Below are 17,426 nucleotides of genomic sequence, written 5' to 3' on the forward strand. Positions count from 1 at the left end.
TGGAGACTATCTAATTTTTGTAGCTGACATTGTGCCTGGGTCTGGCACACAGAGATCAATAAAATGGAGTTAGTATTCTCAAAGAAATCACAGTTTCTCAGAAAAGACAGATAAAACAATTAACTGTAAATCATTGTGATAAGTGTTACTTAAAAAGTGTTGCTGAAGGGTTAGAGAAGCTTATAGAAGAACTAAGTCTTTTTCTTTAATTTTTTTTAAGTTGCAGATGGACACACCGCCTTTATTTTATTTATTTATTTTATGTGGAGCTAAGGATTGAACTTAAGTCATATAATGCTCAGCACCACATAATTGAACATGCCAGGCAAGTGCTCTACCACTGAACCACAATCCCAGCCCTAGAAGAACCAAATCTTAAAAAGGAAATTACTATAAGCAATTTAAGTCTTTTTTCTTCACTGTATTTTCTTTTTATAAAAAATATTCAAAGGTTGGTACATACCTGTAATCCTAGTGACTCGAGAGACTGGCAGGAGGATTATAAGTTGGAGCCCAACCTCAGCAATTTAGTGAGGCCTTAAGCAACTTAGAGAGACCCTGTCTCAAAAAAAAAAAAAAAAAATTTAAAAAGGGCTGGGAGGTGTAGCTCAGTGGTAGCACCCCTGGATTCAATCCCTAGTACTGGGGGGAAAAATCAAAGAAGCTTTTCTATATCTAAATCCATCATGGTAAGCAAAAGATTTTTTCTTTTTTCTGAAAAGAACAAAATTTCGTTTTATTTTTCAAATGGCATGAAAGCTTCTAGGCCATACATTGAGATCTCAGGAAGATTTCTGTTTATTTTTTATATGTATAAATGATTTATCAGTCAGCAAATTATTTTTTTTTATAATCTTCAAGATTTCCATACCTTAAAACTTCCTTTTATTTCTGACTTAGTAACCACTTTGTATCATACAAATTCAAGCTACATGTGTGTATCATTACTTAAAATCAAATCAATGAAAAAGAAATTTAGTTATAAGGCACTTTAGTATTATATTTTTTGATCATACATCATAGCAAAGTCTAGACTCTTCAAAATGGGAGGGACTGTTCACTTAACTTAGGATGTACTTTGTGCTTTTGTACCTTGTCCAGGCTTTACCTTCTCTTCCTATACTTGACTTTTAGTAATTGCCTTAAATACCACTGACTCTATAGAGCTTATACTGATATTGCTGTTCAGCATTCATCTTTTCCTCTTCTGTGTTCCCACATCATTTACCCTTATATTGTAACCACTGTCTGACTTACTAGACTTGAAGCTCCTTGAAGGCATAATCTGTGTTTTGCCTTCTTCATTTAATACCTTGGTTAAAATAAACACTTAACATATGATTGGTGATTTAAATTGAATTTAGAGCATTTGAGTTTGATGAGAATTGTTTGTTCTTTAATCCTTCATTTAGGATTTTGTCTCTGAAATCAAGGAATATTAAATCTCAGATGTATTCTATTTGCTGGTACCAAATACAATTATAATTCACATTGAATTATTTTGATTATAGGCTTAACTGCTATAACAAAATGACTCACTCCTAAAGACTGTGGCTTAAATAGGATAGGTTATTTTTACTTCCTTTTAGTCTAAAGATGAACTATCCAATGTGGATAGAGTAGTTCTGTCATCTTCAACATGGGGCTCAACATCTGAATCCAAGGTAACAGGTTAGTTTTCTATTATCTCACAAATAATGGGAATGGGGAAGAGAATAGGAAACACAGGCCCAGGGTGGTTAATAGCAAAACACATCTTTTCTGCTCACATTCTATTGGCCTGAACTTGGTTATGTGGCCATATTTTGCTGCAGAGGAGGCTGAGAAATATAGTCTTATCTGGAAAGCCATATTTCTAATTAATAGTCAAAGGCCTTTATTACCAAAAAGAAGAATGGCAAAATTATTAAAGACCATAATTTCTGCCACAGAGTTTTTGGTTTCATTTCCTTTAAAAAAAAATAGTAGATCAGTTGCTCCAGGAATCAAAGAACCTCCATATTTGACTAAGTCATCAGACCTGGCAGATTTTTATTATATAGCCTATTTCCTTACTATAAGTGATGCAGAAGGCCACATAGAGCTTTCCTAGTGAAAAATTTGCCATCTACTTTAAGACACAATTGCTAACAACAAATTAAAAAATAGAAGGTACCTGTTGTGGCATATTGTATGAGACAAGCTGTCATGAACTATAGACTTTTATAGGAGAAGAGAATGGAGGATGAAGTCATAAGGAAGAGCTTAAAGAAGAAGACAGTACTTGTTTAGTCCTTGAAGATGGGGTAGAATTTGTGTGGTCACTAGCAGAACATTTTAGGCAAGGAAAATGGTTGGTGTGAAGCAAAGTGCCAAGACAGAATAATTGAGTTGTATTCAAGGGAAAGCAAGGAGTGTGTTCTTATTGCTCCTTGATTTAAGTTGGAATTTTGAAAAATAATTTAAGAAGAATTAAGACCAAGATGGTCATGAAAACAATATAGAGGAGAATGGAAAATTGTTTTTAAATAAAGGTTTGGTGTCACAGACTGAAATGCTAAGAGTTTAGACTGGAAGTAGAATTCTTTTCACTCCGCCTAGTCTTTATGAGGTTACCCATGACCTCTCAATTACTACAGTTCCTATATCTACATGTTCTTTTCTAGCTTCATTCTACTAACTTCTATGAATTATTTGACACTGTTGACCATGTTTTCTTTTAAAACTTTCTCCTTTGATTTTGCATTGCTTTTCATTTTCTCTCTGAATTAGTATTCTGCTTTATTTACTTTTTGTACTCCCTATTGGGGTTGCAACTGTCATTCTTGAAGAAGATGCTCCAGATAAACTTTAGTCGATCTTAATAAATTGCTGGACATTTTTCATCTCAGTGTGTCACTGTCATTTAAACCATTCAACAATTCTGCAGTTTTCTGAGTCTTTACAAATAACTTTTTTAAAAATTCCAAATACAGAACTTGCAGACATTTTATTCTCTACCTTCTCCTTTTTCACTATATTTTTCTGTCACTAAATCTTCTTAGTTTTTTTGGTGACTCATGTTTGTTTATTTCCATTCTTATTGCCACCACACTTAATGGGCTCACAGGTATGTGAAAGCAGATCAGAAAGGACAGTGGTTCTCCCTTATCCATGATTTCACTTTCCGCAGTATCAGTTGCACATAGTCAACTGTAATTTGAAAATATTGCATGGAAAATTCAGAAATGAACAGTTCCACATTACTGACCATTCTGAATGTGATGAAATCTCATACCATCTCTCTGTCTCTCTCTGTCCTGTCTAGAATGTGAATCATCCCTTTGTGTAGCATATCCATGCTATATATTCTATTCTCATTTGGTTACTTAGTAGCCATCTCAGTTTTCAGAAACATTGTTGTGGTATCAGTGCTTGCATTCAAGTAACTCATATTTTATATAATAATGGCCCCAAAGCACAGGAGTATTCAGAGTGTCAATTTAGAGAGGCCAAAGAGAAGCTGTAAATTGTTTCCTTTAAGTATCATCACAAGAAGAAGGGTGAGTGCAGTATAGTGAGATATTTTGAGAGAACACATTTCTATAATTTTTATTATAATGTTTGTTATAATTGTTCTTTTATAAATTATTTTTGTTAATATCTTATTGTGCCCAATTTATGAATTAAACATTACCATACTCATGTATAAGAAACAACCATAATATTTGTGTAGTTGGGTATTATGTGCAGTTTCAGGTATTGATTAGCTAAGTCTACTGTACACTGAATGCTTGAATATGAAGACTGTCAACAGTAATGTAAAACCCTACTATTCAAAATATGGTCTGTGGATGGCAGCATAAGCACTACTGGGAATTCACTATTAGGTGCCACTCCAGGTACTGCAGAATTAGAGTTTGCATTTTTATAATATCCTCAGGCGATGCATAAGCACAGTGGAATTTGAGAGACAACTGTGTTTCTTTAACTTTTCTTGTTTGAGACTAAACTGCTAAATTGTAGCAGCTATTTATTTTTAACTGTATACTATAGATTTCTGTGTAAGCTTCAAAACATGGATAGTTGTGTTACAGATAGTTGAGTTAGAAATGATTAGACAGATGGAAAATAACTGGAGGTATAACTGTATCTAGAGTAGTCCTTGAAGTCCCAAATGTATGTTTGTCAGCTTGTGGATGTCATTTCTCAAATTTAAAAGCAAGATATTTGGGAAAAATTGTATATACATAACCTACTTCCTGTGTAATTAAGGAGTTTGGAGGGACATGTGTTTAGTTTTTCTGTTTTGTAATTACTGGCTTTAATGTTTTAGTAGAGTAGATTTCAAGTTCACATAAAAAGTAAGGGTCTGGGGGTTTATGTCAGTGGTAGAGCACTTGCCTAGCATGCTCCAAACCCTTGGTTCAATTCTCAGCATTGCAAAAAAGAAAAAAGAAAAAAAAAGTGTACTTAAAACATAAGCCTACAATATTTTTTAAAAAACTTGAAAGTTTTCATAATCAAGTAATTTATAGAAATCAGGTATAAGCTCCTGAATATTTGAGTCTGTTAGTATCTCTAATATTTTCAGGATTTTTTGACCATGATCAAAAAAGTAACATTTTACAGTATACCTCAGTTCCTATAAAGCTTTTTGAGGCAGTTCTTGTTTTCATTGTTGTATACAGTACTAATGTATTTTAAAACTCTGTTGTATGCAACATAGGTCATTTTCCATAATTACCAGTGAGATGTACCTATTTTCATAAGTTTGTTGGCCATACATTTCTTCTATGAATTATCCATTCATAGCTTTTGGCCAATTTTCTGAAAAATTTTTTTTTCCTTATTGATTTATGTTTTATTTATTTTATTTGATACAGTACTTTCAATGTATGTATACATTAAGTATATACTTTCAACGAAAAAAATGAATTTTCAATGAATAAAAATTGGCGCATTGTATTATAGTTATATATAATGTTGGGATTTGTTTTTATTTTTTTGTTTGTTTACTTTTGTGGTGATGGAGGATGAACCCAGGGCTTCACATATGCTAGGCTAGTGCTCTACCTACCAGTGAGCTCTGTTCCCAGCCCTATGTTTTAGTTTTTAAAAATGTGTTACATCAGCTACTTGGGAGGCTGAGACAGGAGGGTTGTGCGGTTCAGGCAACATATCCAGAAAACATCGGCAAAAAAGAAAAAAGTATTAAAAATTTTTATTTGTTAGTATTTTAATTAGTATCTTATGTATTTAAAGAACTCACTTTTTTACTGGGCAACAGTACTACTGATTCAACTGTGGTCAGTGAAATAACTTTATATAGATTAATTTAAAAATCTTAGATTTAGGAGAAGTTTCTAGAAAACAAACTTAGTAATATGGTTAAGGTTCTGGAAGATTTATTTATAACCTTCAGTGCAACCAGGTCATAGGTCATCATAGCAAGCTGCTGTCAGAATGATTTGAAAATTTGAGCATATGATTCTTTAAATTTCTGTTATAATGGTATAAATATCAGAATGCTTCTAATATGCTTTTGTGGGTTTTTGTTTTGTTTTGTTTTTTAGTTTTTAATACTTGCTTTTCTTTGTTTCTTTTCCTTAATTAGGTCCCCGATGGGCTTCCTGGAATATTGGTGTGTTTATTTGCATAAGATGTGCTGGAATACATAGAAATCTTGGGGTTCATATATCCAGGGTCAAATCAGTCAACCTAGACCAATGGACACCAGAACAGATACAGGTAAACATTACATTTATAAGAAATTATTAAAAATATTTAAAATGATTTAAAAATATCTAACTCTTCTTGCATCTAAGGATTAACATTGAAAAGAAGTATACTACATATAAAATGTGAATGCTATTTGACTTGTTAATTCACAGATACTTATTTTATTCTTGGATCTACAATAAAGTCAGTTTTGAATTTTTATCTAAAATGCTGATTTTAAGGTATTTTAACAATATTTTTTGTGTTAATGAAATTTGCCATTATAATTCCATAGTTTATTTTCCTATCAGTAGAGGAAGCCTGGGTAAAGGTAAAGAAAAAAAATGATTTCTAACCTGAAAATTTACTTGAAGGATTTCCCTTCTATACAGAGAGGTATTCTTTTTTTGGGAGGGGGGTGGGATGTACCGGAATTGAACTCGGGGACACTCAGCCACTGAGCCACATCCCCAGCCCTGTTTTGTATTTTATTTAGAGACAGAGTCTCACTGAGTTGCTTAATACCTCATGCCGCAGTCTTGGCTGGGCACAGAATCACGAGCCACTCAAGCAGGAACAAAACTTTATTTTTGAAAAAGCCGCCAATCCTCCATACGCGCCGGCAAGCCAAAACCGGTCCACCCACGCTTCTGTCTACCGGAACCGGCACCCCCCCCCCACCTCCCCTGGAATTCCCTCCTACTACCTTCCCCAACCAATGGGAACTCTCCAGGAGTCCCGTAACATGAGTCCCGTAGCAGGCCAAGGTGAACAGCAGGAGTCCAACTTCCATATGAATGTAAATCTTAACATAATCATATCATCTCAGTGGCTAGCTGGCGGTCACCTTACAACCGAAGGTGCCATGCATCATATTATTTGCTTGTGGCTCCTAGCAACCTCACTTTTGTTGAGACTGGTTTTGAACTTGTGATTCTCCTGAGCTACTGGGATTAAAGGCCTGTGGAATACGCCTGGCCTAGAGTGGTAATCTTGATATTCATTCAATCAGGTCTGATACTTGGAAGCTAGTTGAGTGAGAGAATGTTCTTATGACCAGTTTAGGCTTGTTTAGAGTGGTTTAGCTTTGTTAGAGATAAATTTGTATGTAATTTTAAGAGTTTACCATTTTTCCAGTGTAACACTCTTACACCCTCAAATTCTTACTTTCTAATCCTATGGTTGGCTACAAATGTAAAAATGGTCATTTTTTACTGGTCTTACTTTTTAATTTTCTGTGAAATTACACTACTTCTTATTCCCTTTTGAAATTTCTTTTAGTCAGTGTAAAGTGCTAAATGCATAAATAGGCAATCATCCCTTGATGTCCACAAATTAGTTCCAGATTGTAGGATCCATGGATGCTTAAGTGCCTTAGAAAATGGTGTATGTAGTATTTGCATGTAACCTATGCATATTCTTTCTTACATATACTTTAAATCATTCCTAGATTACCTATAATAGCAAATACAATGTAAATGCTATGCAAATGGTTGTTATACTGTTTAGGGAATAGTGTCCAAAAATAAAGTCTGTGCATGTTCAGTACAGATGAAGTTTTTTCCCCTAATATATTTGATCTGTGGTTGATTGAATCCACAAATGCAGAAACTAAAGATATGAAATGCTAACTGTATGTGGTTCAACCTCAGTGATATGCATATGTACTTCAGAATCAACAAAAAGCAAAAATTTGCATAGATGGAATAAGGTAAGGGTAGAAAGAGTAGAATAGAGACTTCCAGCTATAAAGTCAAGCATAATTTATTTAGTTCTATCTTAAAATAGTTTTTGAGCTTTTTGCTGGTGAGGGTATAAAAGGAAATATGATTCTTTATGCATTTTCAAGATCCTTGAGGAGAAAACATATAGTTACATCAAAGAAGTTAGAGTTTTTTGAACACTTCATATAAAACAGTGTTCTTAATATCTCTGTGGCAAATGTGGTAACAGATGTTACAATGTTGTTTCTAGTTTGTTTATATGAGGTGTAGTTTGAAAATGTAACTTCGTGTTTCTAATGAGTTATAGAGATAGAAAACATTGGAGACAAAAAAGTGTATAGTCTTTTTAATAGTTCATTTTAAATCAAGGACAAGACATGGAATCCCTGGACAATTCAGTTCTCTGAAAATACTGTTTTTCTCAATTAGACTGTTGGGAGGAGTTAAATAACAGATTATTTGAGGTGGGCAGCTTTGTAGCTTAGAACAGAAATTTCCTATCAGAGGGCTGCAGTTCATTGTGAAATAGAAGAGGTGCATGATAAGACACTGAATTATTAGAAATGTAAGGATTTGGGGCTGTGGTTCTAGAGTGATAGAGCACTTGTCTAACATGTGTAAGGGTTTAACCCCTCCATCCCCTGCAAAAATGATAAGGATCTTAAAAAGAATTATTTGTTAACATGTAACACTTGAAATTATATTTGAACATTGTTTGGTCCAACCTATCTATTTCTTGAAATAAGAATTACTGTTTTGAAATGCTAGACTTTATGATTAGTGATTGTCACCAGAGGATGTTTTGCCTGGCCCCACTTTTCATGGAACTCGTCTTCCAGATGTGCCATGATGAGGATGCTAAGGTTGGGATGTACTTAGAAATCTATTATTATTATTATTATTATTATTATTATTTTGGTACTGAGGACTCAAGTCACAGTTGCTTTGCCACTGATCTATATCCCCAGCCCTTTTAATTTTTTGAGACAGGGTCTCACCATGTTGCTTAGTACCTCTCTAAGTTGGCGAGGCTGACCTTGAAATTCTGATTCTCCTGTCATTCAGCCTTCTGAGTCACTGAGATTACAGGTGTGTGCAACCACATCTGACAGAATATACTTAGAAATCAATAAACAATAGAGTTTTATATTAAAAAAAATAATATAGACAGATGGACCAGCCTGTATTTTTGTGGTGGGCCTTGTGAGTTTTTGCAAGCAAAGCCAGAGTTGTAATTTAAAAATTATTCTGCAACTACAAAATATAAATAAGTAAGTAATAGTTGAAGATCCCAAGTTTCAAAACTGTAAGGCACAATCTTTATTTCAGACTAGTGTATTTCAAAACAATTAATTTTTGGGAGGTAGTTGAGCAGAGTAATTAAGAAGATTATGTCTAATGTCAAACTATCAGTTAGACCTGTTATCTCCACAGAATACCTGACCTTAGGGTACTTTAGTTTCTTCATTTGTAAAATATGAATGAAAATAGTACCTATCTTATAAATTTTTGGAAGAATCTAATAAGTTAATGCAGGTGAAACATTTTAGGATAGTATCTGACAAACTTCTTTTTTTGTACTAGAGAATGAACCCAGTGGTGCTGTACCACTGAGCTATGTCCATAGGCCTTTTTGTTTTTAGTTTTGAAGGTCTTGCTAAAGTTGCCCAGGCTGACCTCAAACTTGATATCCTCCTGTCTCAGCCTCCTGAGTGACAGGGATTAGAGCTATGTACCACCAAGCCTGTTTTACCTGACACATTTCAATTAAATATCTTTGTGACTTAAAGCAGTTTAGCTTCCTATTAATCTGTAATTGCTAAATGTACTATTGAGCAATTAAACAGATTATTTGCGTATAAGTGAATTTCTTTTTGAGACTATTTACCAAAAATAATTATTTTACTTTTTAATACTGATAGATGGTAAGGCATTATGAGATGAATAATTAGATCATTGCATCTGCTGTTTATTGAAGTTGTTTTTTAATGAGACCTAAGCATATCTCATTTCTTGTGGTAGTAGGTTTGTTCCATATAATCCAACACTGTTTGTACCTGTTATTGTTTTCTATCATTATCCAAAGTACATGTATGAGGACATGAATTGGTGTCAACATACTTTATATACAACCAGAGGTATGAAAAATTGTGCTGTATATGTGTAATCAGAATTATAATGCTTTCCGCTGTCATTTATTTTTTAAAAAATCAATAAAAAAAGAATAAAAAAACCTTAGTATTGTTACAGAGAAAATTCATGGTTCTCAGTGAGTTTATGAGTTTCAGCAAATGTCTATACTCTGTCACCATCATCACCATCACCCTAGAAAGTTCCCCTGTGCCAAATTCTAATCAACTCCCCCAGTGACAAATATTATACTAATTTATGTCCCTTTGGGTTAGTTTTGCTTATATTGAAATATCTCTTTTGGAGACTATTCCTGTTTATTCAGACTTATCGTTCAGATTTGGGGAAGTTATAATTTAAATATGATTTAGTTATTCCCATGTATGTTTTAAAAAGTCTTTGATATAAAAAATGTTTGGGTGGTAATTTATTTATACCTATTCAGTAGGTATAAATTTAATTTATTGAATTTAGTTCTACTCTGTCTTCCCCAGCATTTCATTATGATCATGTTTATAATTTTCAAAGATGATACTTAGGTTGGGATAATTCTATTTTTAAAAAATCTTTTCTTAGCTAAATGTGAAAACATGATTTAATCTTTTTGAGTTCTGTCAAGCGAAATAAAGATGTTCTTTTTTGAGGGGGCAAGTTTGTGTGATTTTTGTTAACTGCTTAGCTACTTATAAAATTTTGCCTTGTTTTTATTTATCAACTGGCATTATATGTAATGTATTTATCAGTTACTTATATAGATGTTGTGTGTCATTTTCAGTTTTTGGACATCTACCATATCTATTGGCTGTTTTAGAATTAATGATATGCTATTTATTTATTTATTTATTTATTAATGATATGCTTTTTAAAAAAGAAAATAATTTGTTTACCAAAACTTATTTTTATTAACATAGAAATAAAGTTATTCACTTTATAAAATTGTGAAAGTCTTTCTTTTAGTATTATTCACCTTTAACAATCGAGAATTCTTTCTTTTAATGAGGTTCATGTTTAAAAGAAATATTTCTAATTTCTGTCCCTTTGGGTTAGTTTTGCTGTATATTGAAATGTCTCTTTTGGAGACTATTCCTGTTTATTCAGACTGATCGTTCAGATTTGGGGAAGTGATAATTAAAATATGATTTAGTGTTCCATATTCAGCAGCAACAATAATTTCTTAAACCATGGAGGACCATTTTCAAAGCATTGAGGGAAAATAACTAAGAACACAGTTAAATGTTCAGCTCAAATTTTAAATGAGGCATTATATGTCATGTGTTTATCAGTTATTGGGTTTATTGTCAAGTACTTCTTAAGTTTTTAGAAAGGGCCAAATTTTTTATATTGTTCTAAACATTATATTTTTTATCTTTTATAATGACATATTAACTGTTAATCTTGAGTATAATTTAAGAATTCTTATATCATTTTAATCTTTTAATTACCTGTACTGAAGCGGTAAAAACTGAAGAATGTCTTATCCTTATTATAGAAGAATGTTAATTTTCAAGTTTTTTTAGCTTACTTGAAATTTATGCTGTTGAATAAACAGTATACTGAAATCTTATCCATATTGGAAAATATAGTCTATATATTTAGCATTTATCTCGATAACCTCTGGACTCTTAATATTTCATATGTCTATAAATGTTTTAGTAAACTTTTGTAGCCTCTTTGGTTACTATTCATTGATATAATTTATGATGTGGTACTTAGGAATTTCCAGGAAGCATCAGGCCTTCACAATTAACATTTCTTTCTTTCTTTTAATATTTTTTAGTTGTCAATGGGTCTTTATTTTATTTATGTATATATGCAATGCTGAGAATTGAACCCAGTGCCTCACACATGCTAGCCAACACTCTACCCCTGAGCCACAACCCCAGCCCCTTAACATTTCTTTAGTTATAAAATTATATCTTGGGGAACTTTACATTTGAGATTATAGTTTCCACAATATGACTTACCCTTATAGAACTTGGTTTTATTGTTTTGTAGACTTGCTCACTCCCTCTCTTCATATTTTTACCATTTTTACTTTAGCTTTTATTAGAGTTGCCTTTTGCTGTGACCAAAAAGACTTGACAAAAACAACTTAGAGGAGGAAAAGATTATTTTGCTTCATAGTTCAGAAGTTCAGTCCATGGTCGGCTGACTTCTTTGCTCTGGGCCCAAGACGAGATAGAACATCATGGTGGAGGGGCATGGCAGAGGAAGGTAGCTCAGGGCATGACAGCCAAGAAGCAAAGATAGTTCCCACTGTCCAGGGTCAAAATATGAACCCTAAAGACACAACCCTGGTGACCTACTTTCTCTAGCTTCTCTCTACCTATAGTTACCACTCAGTTAATCCTTTTCAAGTGGATTAATCCACTAATCAGGTTAAAGCTCTCATAATTTAATCATTTCACCTCTGAATATTCTTGCATTGTCTCACCTGAGCTTTTGGGGAACAAAACCCCAAACCATAATAACTTTAAAGTCAAAAAATTTTGGCTGGAAGAAAAGCATATTTAAACCCAGCTTTTTTTTTTTTTTAAACCACCCTGTTCATCATTATACTAAGAGAAGAGAAGCTTTCCTCTCTCTCATTTTCTGTTTACTCAACCTCTAAATATTTCTGCCTTAATTTCCAGCTTTTTGTTTTCTTTATTTAGGGGCAGTAGTTGAGGAAGCATAGTGGTTACCATTTTCTTTGCCATTATATGCATTCTTAGGTTTCCTTCTTTCTTTTTACCTGTTTTTAATACGTGTGTGTGTGTGTGTGTGTGTGTGTGTGTTTATGTATGTTTCTTCACTGTGAGGCATATTAAAATTTTTTCTTCTTTGAAATATACTTCCACATTTTTCTTTAAACAAAATCTTCCTCATATACTGTCTTTTCCCCTGGCATACAGCTCATGATGATGATATACTACTCATGGATTTATTGTAGTATTTGTGATGTGTCTGCCACTACCTTCTAAGAACAAGCTCTTATTTTTCTTTAACAGTTGATTATTTTCCCTCCTCCTCCCCCTCCTCCCCCCCTCCTCCCCCCCTCCTCCCCCCCTCTTCCCCTCTCTCCCTCCTCCCCCTCCCCTTCCCCCAGGATGATGCCAGTACCATGTAATTTTTGTTACTATAGCTCTAGTATATTTGAAGTCAGGTGTTGTGATGCCTCTAGCATTACTTTTTCAGCGTAAGATTACTTTAGCTATTCTAGGTGTTTTGTTCTTCTAAATGAATTAGGACTGTTTTTTCCTAGTTCTGTGAAGAATATCATTAGTATTTTGATGGGGATTGCATTGAATCTGTAGATTGCTTTTAGAAATATAGCCATTTTAACAATGTTAATTTTGCCTATCTGGGAACATGGGAGGCCTTTTCATTTTGAAGTATCTTCCTCAATTTTCAGTTTCTCTTTTCAGTGTTTTATAATTTTCATTTTAGAGGTCTTTCACCTTTTGGTTAGATTTATTCCTAGGGTTTTGTTTTTAACCCATGTGAATGTATTTGTTTTTCTGATTTCTTTTTCAACAAATTCATTACTAGCATATAGGAAAGGTATTGATTTTTGTATGTGAATTTTGTGTCCTGCAACTTAGGTGGATTTGTTTATGAGCTTTTAGAATCTTTGTGTGTGTGAGTCTGTATGTGTGTGTATATATGTGCATGTGCGTGCAGCCATTAAGAGAGTTATTTATTAAATCGTAAAAAGCATTAATATGATCCAGGTTGCAAAAAAAAAAAAAAAGATAAAATAACTTACGATGGGATCTTCAGTATTAATGTCCGAGACTGGACAGTGTGAGCATATGAAGGGCACAGTGAATGTCCATCAAGCTCCAACTGTAGTCCTGGGGCCATGATCCTTTTAGAGAGCAGTGATCCTATTGGGAGCCCCCTGGAGATAACTCCTCCCTCACCAGCTTCATGTTTTAGATTTGTAAACCATTTTTGCCTTTTACATTGTGGGTACTTGGGTACTGGGCTTCTCTCCTCTAGAACATATGTTTCTTCTTATTTATTTATTTGTTTCTTTATTTTTATTTTAGAACTTGATGGTTATACATAGTAGTTGGGTTCATCCCAACAAACTCATGCATACATGGAAATTGATTTCTTTTTCTAGAAGTCAGTCTTTTAGTGGAGCTTTTTGGATCTTCTAAATACAGGATCATGTCATCTGCAGTGATAATTTGATTTCTTCCTTTTCTGTTTCTATCCCTTTTATTTTCTCCTTTTTCTAATTGCTCTGGTAAAATTTCAAGTACTGTGTTGAATAGGAGTCATGAAGTGAACATCCTTGTTTTGTTCCTGATTTTAGAGGCAATCCTTTGTTTTTACCCATTCACTATGTAGCTGGCTTTGGGTTTGTTGTATATTGCCTTTATGATGTTGAAGTAAGTTCTTTCTATCCCTTTATTGTTTTTATCATGAATTAGTGCTAAATTTTGTCAGGGGTTTTATCTACATCTATTGAGATGACCTTAATTTTATTTATGTGGTGGATTACATTAATTGATTTGTGTTTGTTGGACTATCCTTGAATTCCTGGAATGAATCCAGTTTGGTCATGTTGTACAGTCTTCACAATGTGTTGTTAAATAGAATTTGCTAATGATCTATTGAGATTTTTGCATCTGTGTTCATCAGGGCTATTGGCCTGTAATTTTCTTTATGTGTCCTTACTTGGCTTTGATATGAAGGTGATAGTGACTTTGGAAATGTTCTGTACTTTTCATTTCATGAAATAATTTGAGGAACATGGGCGTTAGTTCTTCTTTAAAGATCTGGTAGAACTCATCTGAGAATCCATCTGGTCCTGGGCTTTGTTGGAAAGCTTTTAATTATAGCCTCAAGTTCATTGCTTGTTATTGGTCTGTTTATGTGTCTGTATTCTTTTGGTTCAATTTTGGCAGGTCTTATGTGTCTAGAAGTTTATCTATTTCTTCTAGGTTTTGTAGTTTATTGGAGTATAAGTTTTCAAAATAATCCCTCATGATTCTCTAGATTTCTGTGTTGTCTATGGTGATACCTCCTTTTTTATGATTTTAAAATTTTGGTTTTCCTTTTTCTTTTGGTTAGTTTAACTAAGGGATTATCAATCTTGTTTATACTTTTTTTTTTTTAAACTGAGAATTGGAATCAAACCCTGATTTTACCACTGAGCTACCTCCCCTAGGCCTTTTTATTTTTTTATTTTGAGACAGGGTCTCCTGAAGTTGCTTAGGGTCTCTCTAAGTTGATGAGGCTGGCCCTGAACTTGGAATCCTACTGTCTCAGTCTCCTAAATTGCTGGGATTATAGGTATGCACCATTGTTTGTCTTTGCAAATAATAAACTCTTCGTTTCAATGATTATTTGTATTTTTTTTATTCCCTCTTTCATTGATTTCATTTCTGATCTTAATTATTTCCTTCCTTGTACTCATTTTGGGATTTAAATTTTTTTTTTCCTGGTTTTGTCTAGGTCTTATTTATTTATTTATTTAGTGGTTGTAGATGCATAGCATACCTTCATTTTATTTATGTTTTATTTTTATTTTTAAATTTTTTTTAGTTGTAGTTGGACACAGTACCTTTATTTTTTTATTTATGTGATTTTGAGGGCGAACCCAGGGTCTCTCACATATGAGACGAGTGCTCTACTGCAGAGCCACAGCCACAGCCACAGCCACAGCCCTTATTTGTTTACTTTTATGTAGTGCTGAGGATCGAACTCAGTGCCTCACGTGTGCTAAGCAAGCGCTCTGCCACTGAACCAGAGCCCCAACTCCATGTCTAGGTCTTTTAGATATATCATTAGTTGTTTATCTGGTATCTTTCCAATTTTCTTATGTAGGCACTCATAGGTATAAACTTTCCTCTTAAAACCATCTTCATAGTCTCCCTGAGATTCTGATATGCTAAATCTGTATTCACATTTAATTTTAATAAGTTTTACACTTCTCCTCTGGTTCCTTCTATCACCCATTTATCATTCAAAGGTACATTGTTTAATATCCATGTGTTTATATAGTTTCTGTAGTTTTTCTAGGTGTTGATTTCTAATTTTTTCCATTATGATCTAATGATATACAAGGAATTATATCAATTCTTTTTTTGTATTTACTGTGAGTTGCTTTGTGAACTAAATTATGGTCTGTTTTGGAGCAGATACCATGAGCAACTGAGAAGAAAGCTAATTTGGCTAAGGTTGAATGAATATTCTATAGTTGTTTGTTAGGTCTATTGATGAGTAATATTTTTTAGGTCTGAAGGGTCTTTACTGAGGTTATGTTTAGGTGACCTTTTTTATTGGCAAGAGAAGTTTGTTGAAGTCATCCAAAATTACTGTATTGTGGCCTATTTGAATCTTGAAGTCTAGTAGTGACTTTTTTATGTAGTTAAGTGCACCAACATTTGAAGCATGAATACTTACTGTCATTATATCTTCTTGTTGGATTGTTCCATCTAACATCATGAAGTGACCTTATGTCTTTTTCTGATTAATTTAGGCTTGTATGCCATCCATAGAACTAATAACTGCCAAACTATGAATGGTAGGGGCAGAAATCATATAAACTAAATAGTTTGAAAGGTGATAAAAAATATAGCTCATTAAGGGGGAAAAACAGGATAGGAAGGCAAAAGAAAGCTTAGAATAAATAATATGTGCAAAGAGATACAGCAGAAGAAAAATAGCAAGTGAAGGTTATAATAAAGGAGAAAACCATAGGTAATAGATGTAAAATCGGAGAGAAAACAGGAGGATTTGGATACTTGAGAGAAAAGAAAGAGTAACAAAAGAAAGAAAATAAAGCCTAAAGAAACAAAAACACCCTTGAAAGACAAAGCAAAAATAATAGATAATTAAAAGAAACAAAAGCATACATGTATAAGTGTATATATCCATGAAGCACTTAACAAATGCAACAAGAATGCAAAAGAAAAGAAAAGAAAACAAAACCCAAAAAACCTTAATGAAACGTGAAAGACTTATCTCTGCTGAGGTGATCAAAACCTTGAACAAGGATGCATAGTCACTGCTATGTGCCAACCCCTTTTCTTCTGTTTTTTCCCCTGGGCTATGTGCCCCTTCTTTGGGGGTTGCTAAATCCTTCCTCTTTGTGTTGCACACTGAGCTAATGGCTGGAATGGCCTGGTACTGGAGCTAGTTGAAATAGTTCTCAGCTTTCTTTTTCAAGGTATAGGGTAGAATGGGGAGCATTGTCAGTTGGAGTTTTGGACAGATTAGGTGGATGCATTTCCAAGGAAGGGCTGATGCATAGTTTTGAATGGGGAAATCAGGGGTCCCTAGGATGCCTATCTGTGCTTGGTATCTGGGTCTCAGGGGCCTCCTAAGAATTCTACTTGAAGAGCAGGGTGACCTTCCTTCCATAGGTCTCTCCCACTCCAGCTCACAAATACAGCTTTTCCAGGTTCAGTTTCTTGACCCTCTTCACCTAGTCACATGCACCACCAGATTCAAAGGGAAAACAAGTTGCACTCCCTTCCATATCTCTGACCTGAACCTTCAGAATACAGTCTTCTTTGTGCCTGTTCAGATTTCATTCTGCCAAGTACACCTAGACCACATGTTAGATGCTTGCTGAGTCAGCAAGGGTTCTCACACCAGGAAGCTGCAGTGTGGCCTTCTCAGGCTGGCTCCCGCCTTAGCTCTCCCTTGCCAGTTGAGAAACACTGAGCACTTTTCAAATACCAGCGCACTGTACAGCTTGTACTCAACTAAGTTCAGTCTGCTTTTCTGTTCTACAGGTTTTCCTGTGACAAATTTGTCCATTATGTTTTTTTTCTCTTTCTGATAGCCCTCTGCTCTGGAGAGTACTGGTGCCAGCCAGTGCCACCAGCTTGGCTCCAATATAGTCTTTCTTGTTCTCTGTTTAGAGGACCCAGATTTCTGAGTCTCTAT

At 34.1% G+C, this 17,426-nt stretch overlaps 1 protein-coding gene across 2 annotated transcripts in view; it reads left to right on the forward strand.

Moving 5' to 3' along the window:
- The window catches only part of SMAP1 (small ArfGAP 1), a 189,963-nt gene that overhangs the window by 49,927 nt on the left and 122,610 nt on the right, over positions 1–17,426 (forward strand). For both annotated transcript variants that reach the window (XM_081293996.1, XM_081293997.1), the window contains exon 2: positions 5,576–5,709. In XM_081293996.1, coding sequence (XP_081150122.1) covers positions 5,576–5,709 — 134 coding nt within the window. The remainder of the gene's footprint in view (positions 1–5,575; positions 5,710–17,426) is intronic.

The sequence above is a fragment of the Spermophilus citellus genome (genome assembly GCF_964194105.1).
Source record: "Spermophilus citellus genome assembly, chromosome: 5".
Classification (NCBI taxonomy): domain Eukaryota; kingdom Metazoa; phylum Chordata; class Mammalia; order Rodentia; family Sciuridae; genus Spermophilus; species Spermophilus citellus.